General features: G+C 46.3%; 1 protein-coding gene across 1 annotated transcript in view; it reads right to left on the bottom strand.

The window, feature by feature from the left end:
* The window catches only part of PICALM (phosphatidylinositol binding clathrin assembly protein), a 74,484-nt gene extending 72,722 nt beyond the window's left edge, over positions 1–1,762 (bottom strand). Inside the window, 1 exon segment of the mRNA XM_034073209.1 lies at positions 1,456–1,762. Coding sequence (XP_033929100.1) covers positions 1,456–1,585 — 130 coding nt within the window. The 5' untranslated portion in view covers positions 1,586–1,762.
* Between the last annotated feature and the right edge of the window lie 10,901 nt (positions 1,763–12,663).

The following is a 12,663-nucleotide window of genomic DNA, read 5'->3' as shown; positions in this document are numbered from 1 at the left end:
CCACATGACAAGGTGTCTTCTCTACCCGAGACTAGGTTACTTAAAGCTTCAGCCTTCTGACCCTGCGAGCTGACCAAAAGCCACTCAGTTACTACTCAGGCTTCAGGCAAGGGATGAAACAGAAGAGGGAATACCAGAAAGAAATTGAGGTGACTGTTGTGGGGCTACCCTATAAAATTGATCACATCCCTCTCAGGTACTCACAGAACATGAACTTCTTAGAGGTTTAAGTCAGACATGCTTTGGTGAAAAGAATAACTACATACAATTAATACAAGAATAACTACATACAATTAATACAAGAATAACTACATACAATTAATACAAGAATAACTACATACAATTAATCCTAGTGCTATCATCTGGTCTTCCCATTTGGATATAGAGGAAGCCAGAAGCCACATATTCAACACACATGAAGACCCACCATCCTTCTCACAGACGTGGGTGGGAGGAAAGGAGAAAGATTATAGATTATATACAGAATGCATAGCCATATAGCTCCCTCCAGTATCTTTCCTTACATACTGGGGGGAGTGGTGAGGACAGGAGATGACAAGGAGGGGAAAGAAGGGGGTTTAAAATGCCTAGAATAAACAGATATAAGATAATCAGGTATTCCAGCCAAGAGCTTCCTCAGTCCTGTGACCCTACAGCATAATGGGAAACACAGTAATAGGAACTTCAATGCAGTTGGATGGAATGGAGTTGATAGAAAACATTTTAAACCTTTCCACCTTGGTTCCATCTTTAATAGAAGCTGGAAAACGGCCAGTCCCTGTATGGGATGTTAAGCTCAGGTAGTGAAAGTCTAAAGAAGCCCTCTTAAGGCCCATCTTCCTAAGTGAAGGGAACAGACTAGAAAGGTAAGACTAAACACACCACCCTTCCCAACAGAGATTAGCCCCTCAAACACTCATTTCACATATTCTTCTGTGGGAAAGAATCATAAGAATGATACAGAAGCAACATTCTTATTTTCTAGTAGACTATGTGGTAAAGAATTAAGATAACTGATCAGCTATTTCTTCTTGAAACTCCCTCTATAGAATGGGGAGTGCTATCCTCGCAAAACACAAATGAGCTCTATTATTAAGGAAATTACAGCCCATTCCTCTGCTTGGTTCTCCCTCTCCAAAGAAGGGGTACGAAGCAAGTCCTTCCCTTCAGGAGCTCACATTGTCCAGGGCCCTGTGCATAGAGAAGAGCCAGTAAGGCCCCTTCTGGAGAGCACAGACACTGAACAGCCTCTCCCAACATCTCCATCGCCACGTCCCCGACCCTACCCCCGCCATAGGAATGCCCTACGCCGAAACACACGGAGCTCCTCCGCCTGACGAGGCTTTACCGGTGGGAAAGGAAGCATCCCCAGAGCCGGTACTCAGCTCCACAGGACCCCGGGACAGGCCGGGCACGGGTGAAGCCGTCCGGCCGCCATCCCTCCCCGGTACTCACAGTCTAGGTGCTTCTTCTTGGGCCCCATAACCTCGTGGGTTGTGGCCTTGCAAACGGTTTTCGACACCGCCGAGCCGGTCACGCTGTGCTGCGCCGCCGTGATGCGGTCGGTGAGGCTTTGGCCGGACATGGCGGGTTGTTGGCGGCGCTGGAACCGACCGCGGCTCCGCTGCCTCCTCAGGGGCCGGGACGGGGGGGAAGGACTAGCCGGGAGGGACGGAGCTACACACGGACTCCTCTCCCCGCCGCGCCGCAGGCGGCCCCCGCTCCGCCCTCAGGGACGGACCTGTCACCCGAGCGCGGACCCCTCCTCCTCCTCCTCTTCCTCCTCCCACCCCCCTCCCCCGGCCGCCGTCCCCTCCCCCGGCCGGGGACCGGGCACACACACACACACTGGGAGCCGCAGGAAAATGGCGGCCGCGGCGGCGCTCCTCCTCGGATCTTTCCGGGCCGCCCGCATCACGTGACCCCGCCCTGCTGCCACGCCCACGCGGAACGCCCCGCCCCTCCCCGGAGGCCGGGGTGGGGAGGGGTGGGGGTGAGGGGGTGTCACGTGGTGCCGCGCGCGCCCCCCTCCTCTCCCCGCTGCGTGCTTAATGGCGGGGCAGCCCCCTCAGAGCCGGCGCTTCATGGAGGGCGATGAAGAGGAGGAGGAAGGGCACAGCTCGCCCAAACCAGGTGATGCCTGAGGGAAGGTGGCATCCCTTCCACCCGGGGCAGGCGGCAGCGAGCGGGTGGCAGTGTTTGCGGGCCCCTGTTCGGGTTCAGCTCGGCGGCTGAAGCTGCTGTCATGGAGGTGTTTGAGCCCTGAGGGAAGTTTTCGTGTTTCTCAGTGTGGAAAGTTTTGTGGGAACTCCTTCGGTGTCACCTTAAACTGATGCAAAGGGGAAATACGCTCGCAGGCAATGAGTTTGGGTGCTGCGATTGTGCTTCTCCCCAGTTCCCTCTATCTGAAAGGCTGCACAAGATTCCCACAATGTACCTCATGGCAAGCACGAACAATTGGTGGGTTTCGGGCCTTTCATCATCAGCCTCCCACTTTTTTGCTCTGCAGCTGATGCTTCCCAAGGCTCGTGGACTGAGTTGACGGCTCTGTCTTTGGCTTGTTAAGATTACATAAAGTCATAGAACCAGAGACTGGTTTGGGTTGGAAGGGACCTTAAAGCTCATCCAGCTCCAACCCCTGCCACAGTCAGGGACACCTTCCATTAGAGCAGCTTGCTCCAAGCCCCTGTGTCCAACCTGGCCTTGAGCACTGCCAGGGATGGGGCAGCCACAGCTTCTCTGGGCACCCTGTGCCAGCGCCTCAGCACCCTCACAGGGAAGAACTTCTTCCTTATCTCTAACCTGAACTCCCCCTGTATCAGGCTGTACCCATCACCCCTTGTCCTATCACTCCAGTCCCTGGTGAAGAGACCCTCTCCAACATTCTTGTAGCTCACTTCAGATAGTGGAAGGCTGCCCTGAGGTCTCCACACAGCTTCCCCAGGCTGAACAGCCCCAACTTTCTCAGCTTGTCTTTGTATTCTATACAAAGTTACTTAATGTTTCTGTTCATAAAACTTAACTGTTCCATTACATTCCGGTATCTTTATGACCCAGACACAATGAGGAACAGGTACCAGAGTCGTTACCTCTTGCTGTCTGTTGCCAAAGCACTGACACAGCCTCCCAGCTATCTGCAACTTTCATTACTTGTTACAACAGGGCTCTTCTCCTTCCCGGACACACAGCAGAGAATAATACAGCAAAACCACAGGATTCCAGCAGACAAATGTTCTTCCTCTCCCAGAAGTGCTTCCTGAGGAGCTGTCTTGTAGCTGTCCCTCATCCATGAAGCCACTGAAATATTTATTAGCAACTTAAACAGCAGCAGTATACAAAGGGCCTCAGCTCTGTCTGCTTGGCAGGATGCATAAGTAGGATTATCTGTTTATAATGCATAAGGAAAATTGGTGTCAGAGGAAGGACATCTGGAGAAAGCCGAACCCAAATAATGCCAGTGCTGTGCCTGTGGAAGGAGGGCTTGCACATGGAGAACTTGCTTCCTCCCTCATGCCAGGCTCTTTGAAGACACTGCTGTGTTTGTATTTCTTGGCTCCTTCTGAGCTGCTTCTGGAGTCCCAAGTATCCATGCTGGGGAAATAAATCACTGAAGTATACAGCAGCAGACTCTGAGATAAGGCAGCTTTAGCATAAAGCTTTGCACCATGAAAACATGCTATAGCCTCTTGACACAGCAACACATATCGCTGTGAACACGCCAACTTTTTGTCTTGTGTCCAAATTGTACTGTAAATCAGAGATATAAATAATTTTGACACTGCTAGTGTTTTTAATGCTAACTTCAGCTACAACCCAGATTTCAACACCCCACTTCAAGCTGCTGTTTGGAGAAGTTCCATAGAATTGGCCTAAGTAATTCAGGCTCCATCAGTTCTTCTCTGATTATGCTCATTGCTTTCTCCACTGAGCACTCAAAATATCCAAACAGAGGAAGCTTACGACTCTAGGAGTTACTGAGACCAGATTTGGACATAATGTCTCATTCCTAACGGGACAAAAAGTGACCTCGGTCTTAGAGGTCCAAAGCCAAAAATAAATGTAGCCTTTTTAAAGCTCTTCCTGTGCGCAGAAACCTCCCAGTTTTACCCCACAGTTACAAATTCTGCTTGCTGATTCTGTTCATAAGCAGAAATGGGAGAGAGAAGTGATGGGAAAACACATCTTTGTAATTGTTTGTTGCTTTTTAACTGCTTGGGAGCCACTTGATACCAGTGCAGCGAGGAGCTTGAAGCACTGTGATAGATAATATCTGAGCACCTCCCATAGATTTGGAAATTGAAATCAAAGTATTATTGCTTTTCCTTTCCAACCTGAAGAAAACAAGTTTGATTAGTTTATAAGTCATTTGGTTTTTGTTTGTGTGCCTGGGTGTACTTAGGAAGGAAAGGATAATAAAGAAACTAATGCAAGGATAGGAGTCCTATATTTAGGCAAGTGGCAAACCTAAGCAACGTTCTTTTCTCTTGTGAAAAGTTCTTCCAGAGTCGGAATAGAGCTCCTGCAAAACTGCTGTGTCCTGCATTCACAAGCTCCCCAAAATGTCCATGTTTCACTGACATCTAGCTAATCCTGGAAGGATAGACAAGCTGTCAGGGCTGTTTCTCCCCATGTGTATTGTGCACTGCTGCACGCTTTGCCTCACCATGACCTCTGTCATTCATTATGTATCTCACTTCCTCACAACAGTGTCATTTCTAGGCCACACTGTAACGCCTGCAGTGGGTGCTTTGGTGCCCACATGGAACCTGTGCCCTTCCTGCACGCCTCATACCACTGCATGCAATGAGGGAAGCTGTGGGTTGGGGCATGCTATTGGTCATGTGTAGCTTCAGGTTTAAAACAGGTGTTTTGGCTGAATTTCAGGTCCATTATAAATCAGCCCTTCTGGGCCACAAAACTGGTGAGGCAGAAAAGTGAGCACATGTGAATGCAGTGCAGCAGGTTCATTTCCCAGGATTTGAGGATATACCTGGGAGCAGCAACAACAAATCCCATTAACCATCATTGGAAAGTGGAGGGGGCTGATGAAGAAGTGTCGCAGAGAGGCAATAAAGTTGAAATAGGGTTAAGCCAATGGAACAGAGATGGAAGTGCTGAAGGGACTGCTAAAATGGACAGGGGTGGGGCAAGGAGGTGATGGGAAGAAAACCCAGAGGCAAAGAAGCCCTCTGGGTAAGGTTAGGAAACACAGTGTACAAATCATTTGGAAGCAGGTTACAATCCAGATGTTTCCCATGACCCATTTTAAAGGTCGCCACAGTTTCATGTGCTGTTAAGGGCCATAATGTTTTACCCAGCTTTTAAGGTAAGGTGAATTTGATGTCAGCTCCAGGAATTCGGCATCCAAGTTAGAGACATAAGATATAGAATAGACTGTAATAAGGAGAAAACACTATCTCTTTGGCTTCCCAAATCAAAGACTGGTTTGGGTTGGAAGGGACCTTAAAGCTCATCCAGTTCCAACCCCTTATCCACAGTTAGACCTGGGTAGACCAGATTGCTCCAAGCTATACTCCAGCTTGACTATAAGAAAAATTCAGTATAATTTGTGCCACCATAGCAAATTCATCAAGTAATTTTATGCCCAATAAAGAATTTGTTCTTGTAACACCACTAAGAAGATAAATAGAAAGGAACTCAAACATGCTAAAGGTACTGTCAAAGTAACACTACTTAGTGTCATAGTGAAATAAGGTGGCCAGGCATGTGGCTCTTGTTGCTCATTCCAACATGTCTGGCAGCCAGCAGAGGTATGAGAAGGGACAGATTACATGGGCAGGACATGGCATGACCATGGAGGACTGCTGGAATATCACAAAATAGCTACAACACACACTGGAGCTGGGGTACATTTTTGATTGATGCCCGTCTCCACTACTCCAGATGTGCTTGTTTACACCTCCAACATTCCTCTTGCCGACACATAACATGATTTTACTTTTGCTTCTCTTGTCTCCATATGAAATCATGTTTCTGATCCCTCAGATTTCCAGTACTCAGCTCCTTTCTTTCTTAATGTTCACTATTCCATGTGCAATTCGTTCCTGCTTCAAATACATCACCCTCTTCCATCTGAACACCCACCTTGAACCTCTTCAGAATGTTCTTGCTGAAATCACCTGTTACTCTGCATTCCTCTTGCAGCACCTCCTTTTCTTCTAGCTCCTCACTGCCCTCACATCTAGGACAAATCTCATCCTTGCAGACAAAGGCAGCTTCCTCAGTGCCATGTTGAATCAGACATCTCTTTTTTAATTCTCTTCTACCTTTCTGGAAATTGTGAGAGCTTTGATGTTTCTTTTGTTCCTCTCAAATATCTTCTTGTGCATCTCTAAGACCAATATCCAACATTCTTCCTCATATGTAGTATTCTGAGCTCTGCAGCTTATGTCAGCCTCTCACACAGCTGCAGTTAACTTAGTGGTCGATGTACCTTGATGTTCAATTCCCCGAAATGGAACTGACTTTGTCAAGGAAGAAACCAGCTTCCTGAGAGCTCATATAATTATGACATGAGAAAAGCCAGAAAAGAAGGGAGTAAAGTGAGTCAGTACCATTTCACAGGAAGGGAGCAATCACAACTAATTGTACTGCATTCACTTAGGAGTAGGCTATCTGGGTGGGAGCTCCCAGGCCACATGAGGAGATCTAAGTAGAGGTGAAAAGCAATTATGATGCTTCTGAATTCTGCTGTTTGTTATAACACCTTTCTTTCCTTTCCCTGACATGAAACGTGCACGTTGCAAAATTGGTTGTGTCATTAATGCCATAAGCAAATGCCTTCAAGCCCAGGATTGCTGCTTACTGACAACAAATGTGTGTAACAAATGTCTTTTTCGGTGTGAGACAGAAAGGAAACAAACTCCCCTGCATTTTGTTCACACTTTCCAGTGGATGTGTCAAACACTAACACTTCTGAAGACTGAGAAGTATGCTGTCCCCTGTGCTGGCCGTGCATTGCCCATCAGCATTCCTAATGCACTCCCACTGCTCCTTCCTAAGGGCTTTTATGTGCATACCCCTTCTCAGCAGCGGGCACTCTCACAGTAACTTGCTCAGATGCTTCAAGGGATAAACCCAAACCTTGCAATACAGCCTTACCAGCATGATGAGTGTACCAGTCTACTGCCCCCAAATTTCATCAAACCATAGAATCACAAAGTGGTTTGGGTTGGAAGAGACCTTAAAGCTCATCAAGTTCCAACCCCCTGCCACAGGCAGGGACCCCTTCCACTAGAGCAGGTTGCTCCAAGCCCCTGTGTCCAATGTGGCCTTGAGCACTGCCAGGGATGGGGCAGCCACAGCTTCTCTGGGCACCCTGTGCCAGCGCCTCAGCACCCTCACAGGGAAGAACTTCACCTAAGAGCTCATCTCAGTCTCCCCTCTGGCAGGTTAAAGCCATTCCTCCTGTCCCATCCCTACATGCTCTTGTAAGAAGTCCCTCTCTAAGATCACTTGTAGGCCCCTCTTAAGGCACTCGGAGGCTTAAGGGCAGACCATCTTTCAGCAGAACATCTTTCACACAGGAAAAACAAGTTGCCTGGTCTCAGCTAGTGACACTGTCTACATCCCTTCCCCCTAGTTTCATCTCTAAAACCTAAGGCCTTGCTGCCAAGTGCTTCATCCTTCCAGCCTGGCAGTGTTCATGAGACTTGGCAGGAGACAGCATTTGATAAGAATCCTTCTCTGGGCACTTCTGAGGCTGCGCTGTCATTCATTTCACTCCCCTGCCAGCTCACAAGCAGCAAGCCAGCAGGGCGATGCAGGAGAAACTGCATTCCTTTTGCACTCCTGTAACTGGGAAGCAGCTCCTATCATTTTGTTCAGTCACCTTTGAGCCAAAAGCAAGCATAAAACACTTCAGCCCCAAAGGAATATTTTTAAGGAAAGCTATAAACAAACAAAAATGCAGGATAGGAATGGGACAGCCACTTCAGCCTGTTGCCAAGCTGTAATTGGTACTTATGCTCACACTCTTGCACACACATACGTGCAGCAGAGCTTAATCGATTCCCTCATTAATGTTGAGGCTCATGTGCTCATGCCCTGTGTCTGGGAAAGCTTTACACCCACATGAATTTTGATGTGGAACTGAAACAAAAATGTTGATGCTGGCAATGCCAACTGTAGAGAGTAAATGGCTGGGTCCAGCCCTGCCAATACTGACTTGAATGGGGCTTCTCACCCGAAAGGAAACCTATGTGTGAAAAGTATTCTCATGACTGGGTCTGTGCAGCAAAAGTAAATCCCGGTTCCCTTCCTCATATGAATAAATCCATTTATGCCAACAAGTTGGTTTCTAGCCCTGTGTAGGTAGGTCCCACTCCCTGGTCTTTATGTGAGATCTGAATCTTGCTGGCTGCAGTGAGTCAGGCTGTCAGGGCTTGGCTCTGTGCTTCAGGGGTCAGTGACTGCATTTACATGTGGGCAGACTTCATGCTGATAAAATCAAACTGCTGCACTGAAAATGACATTAACTAAATGGCTCCCGACATTCTGATGGTGTATAAGCTATTCTGAATCTTTAAATCAATAGAGGATTTGTCCTAATTCATTCCAGTACACACAAGTCCATAAACGAAAATGCTTTCCATTCAGTGAAGCAGAGGGAATGCATAAAGAAGAAATTAACTGGATATTTAAAATAGCTTTGTTTTTCAGGATCTGAAAAGCAAAGAACTGCAAGTAATATTGGAGCAACTGTTCTCACCCTGTTTCCCAGTCTTATTTATTAGACCTCAAAAAGCAATCCTCTCTGAGTAGCAGCAATACAGGCTTGTCTTGATAATGTGCTTCAGCCACCACTCCGGTCTAGCAGTAATCGGATTATATCTTCTGCTTGTTTCATCCACTGAGGCCAGCGACAGATGCAGGCCAGATATGAACAGCAGGGACACAGACGTATGTCAGGCACTCACCTTTGTGCCAGCTTATCGGCCTTGGGGAGGATCCACAGTAGAGGGCTGAATGCAGGAGAATACATACTCAGTTCTGCCTCAGATCCTGCCCTCTTTCTGACACCCCACAGCTTGCAGATCATAGAATCATAGTATCAGCTAGGTTGGAAAAGACCTTTAAGACCATCAAGTGGAACCATTCCCCAGCACTGCCAAGTCCACCACTAAACCATGTCACTAAGGGCCTCATGTACATGGTATTTGAACACTTTCAGGGATGGTGAAGGGGTTGAGGTGCCAGAAAGAGAATGAACTGATACACTGGGAACAAGTGAATTGGCAGCACTAGAGCAGCGGAGTGGGAGAGGGGCTACAGTAACACTAAAATTCCCTTAGTAGCCTGCTGGTAGATCCACAGTTTAAAGCTACAAGTGAATCTGGCAACAGACTGCTGTGACTTCAGAGAGAAGACACCTACTGTGTTGGAAATGCTGTGATGTGGACCCTTCCGCTGGCAACTGGCTGCAGGCCAACAGATTCATTCCCCATGGATCACTAAATCAGTGGAATTTTTACTGGTTGATTTTATCTGAATGCAGGAGCAATGAGTAGTAGAGGATCTGTATTTCATTTCTAATATGTCCACCTACCTAGTTCTTGTCTTTGGATCACTTCTGTGTGCTTTCACCAGCCAATTATGCTGTCCCTTCCCTTTTCATACAGTATCCCTTTTCATAGGAAAGCCAGACATGTTGGCAATGTTTGCTAGCGGAGGAATAAAGAAGGAATACTGATCCAAAAGAAAGCATTATAGCCTCTCAAATTGCACTGGGATATTCTCAAGTCAAACACGAACCCTGCATGTGTTGGTATTCACTTTTAACACTCCCCAATGTTCATTGCTAAAGGCATTCTCCATTGCAACAGCAGCTGAAACCTAGGAAGAACTACAAAAGCAAGACGCCGATGAACCTTCTATGCACCTGTGGGTTTTAGCTCTCACAACCTAGAAAACAGTGAAAGAGCAAAACTGAATATCAGATGCATTGAATTGATTCGGATTAGGTAACCTAGTTGGAGGAAATAGGAGAAGATAAGTAGTTTGTGCAACATCTCATTGACCTGAAAGATCAGATGTCTAAAAAGAACATTTAACTAAGAACAGCTGTAAAGCAAACAGTAGTGTAGGCAGGTAAAACCACAGATCAAATACTTTTCAGGTCCGTATTTCATCACACTCAGCATGCTTTCAGATGCCAAATTCCTATTGAATCTATGGCAAAATGCCCACTGACTTCAAAGAGAATAGGTTTTGTCCCTGTAAGCTAAGAGTAAGGCCAGCAATACCAATGCAGTATAGGAGTAAATGGAGCAGGTGAAGAGGAGGGAGGTGGTACTGCAAATTCAGTGCCTGCTTGATGTAAATGCTCTTAATTTCAAACTAACAAACTCCTTTTACTCTTGGGACATGGCTTGTAGCAACCTGCTCTAGTGGAAGGTATCTCTGCCCACAGCAGGGGGTTGGAACTAGGTGAACTTTAAGGTCCATTCCGACCCAAACCATTCTGATTCTATCAGTCTTTTTTCTTTAGGTCCACAATATTTTAAAGCCTTTGCCTGTAGAGCTTGATGTTAATAAACATTATTTAGTGATTTTTTATTTTTTTTTAATGGTTAAACAAAGTGTTTAGAAACATTAGAAACATTATTTTCAAAACAGAACTTTTTGGTATCACAGCAAGTTCTGTTTAGTAAAGGTCTTTAAAACCTGATATTGCTCTTTTATTCCTTATGCCTACTGTTTACTGAATATCATGGGATATATTTATTCAAATCTATATTCTTCAGCCTTATCACAGAATCATAGAATAGTTAGGGTTGGAAAGGACCTTAAGATCATCCAGTTCCAAGCCCCCTGCCATGGGCAGGAACACCTCACACTAGACCATGTTGCCCAAGGCTCTGTCCAACCTGGCCTTGAACATTGACAGGGATGGAGCATTTACCACTTCTTTGGTTCCAGCACCTCACCACCCTCACAGGGAAGAACTTCTTCCTTATATCTAACCTGAGCCTCCCCTGTTTCAGTTGAAACCCATTACCCCTTGTTCTATCACTACAGTCCCCAATGAATAGTCCCTCACCAGCATCCCTGTAGGCCCCCTTCAGATACTGGAAGGCTGCTATGAGGTCTCCACGCAGCCTTCTCTTCCCCAGGCTGAACAGCCCCAACTTTCTCAGCCTGTCTTCATACAGGAGGTGCTCCAGTCCCCTGATCATCCTCGTGGCCTCCTCTGGACTTGCTCCAACAGTTCCATGTCCTTTTTATGCTGAGGACACCAGAACCACACACAATGATCCAGGTGAGGTCTCACAAGAGTGGAGTAGAGGAGCAGGATCACCTCCTTTGACCTGCAGTCCTGAAAGTTGATTTAATAACTCTTTGTAATTGTTTGCCATCTCTCAGCATTATGGCATGTATCTGAGCATGGGCCTGTGCACGGATGTGAAAATGAATAACAAGAAAACAAGCTACTGAACTTTTTGCTCAAGTAACCAAGTCAAATTGCCAGCAGTGTATCTGTAGTATTTTCAAAGCAGATAAAAATAGGCTTGCTGTATTCTTTAATTAGTACAGCTGAAAGTTAGCCAGATCGACTTCGGACACAGCCAGAGCCGTACAGTTTGTCCCCATTTTGTGGGGAATGAAAAAATGTGGTGCTTGGCACATGAGCTAACTGTGCTAACTGAACATAGTCAACTAAATCATATATGGTGGTTTAGCAGAGATCAATCCACAGGGTTGGACAGAAGAGCACAGGTTTAAAGCTGTGGACTACCGAAAGAAAGAAAATCCAGAGAAAGTGATTATCAGTAACATGAAGATCTTGAGGAAAACTACTTGTACATTGAAATGAATAATCTTCTTTTGACAGGCCCTGGCATTCTTCCTGACACAGAGTAACATTATCTCTTAGGAATAGTTTTATAGAGTCATAGAATCATAGAATAGTTAGTGTTGGAAAGGACCTTAAGATCAGCCAGTTCCAACCCCCCTGCAATGGGCAGGGACACCTCACACTAAACCATGCTGCCCAAGGCTTCATCCAACCTGGCCTTGAACACTGTCAGGGATGGAGCAATCACAGCTTCCCTGGGCAACCCATTACAGTGCCTCAGCACCCTCACAGTAAAGAATTTCTTCCTTATACCCAATCTAAACCTCTGCTGTTTAAGTTTCAACCCGTTACCCCTTGTCCTATCACTACAGTCCCTAATGAATAGTTCCTCACCAGCATCCCTGTAGGCCCCCTTCAAATACTGGAAGGCTGCTTTGGAGATCCAGTCTTCCATTGCAAATGGAACTGTAAAGTGTTTCAACTTGAGTGAGCATGTTCAAACGTTAAGATACTAAAAGCCATCATTTTTTAATCTCTATGTGCCCCGTTGCACAAGATGGGTTTCAATGAGGTTAGAGGTGTAATATTAACATGGGGTAAGTTGTTTATGAAACAGTAACATCCACCAAGTAAACATCTTATTAGTGCTTACAACATCTAGCCTAGCTTAGTCATGATGGAACTGCAGTGTCTTATGAAGCAGATACTTTCTTGTGTAAATCTAAGGTCAGAATTCTGTCATTCCCAAGCTCACACCCTTAAGCGAAGATCTCAGCAGTCATGAGAAATGTATGAAAAGTCCATAAGGAAGCCTCTGAAGAAATCAGAGGTGGGCTTCAAACCAG

This window comes from Melopsittacus undulatus, chromosome 2, assembly GCF_012275295.1.
Source record: "Melopsittacus undulatus isolate bMelUnd1 chromosome 2, bMelUnd1.mat.Z, whole genome shotgun sequence".
NCBI lineage: Eukaryota > Metazoa > Chordata > Aves > Psittaciformes > Psittaculidae > Melopsittacus > Melopsittacus undulatus.
This window is presented reverse-complemented; position numbering and strand designations above follow the sequence as displayed.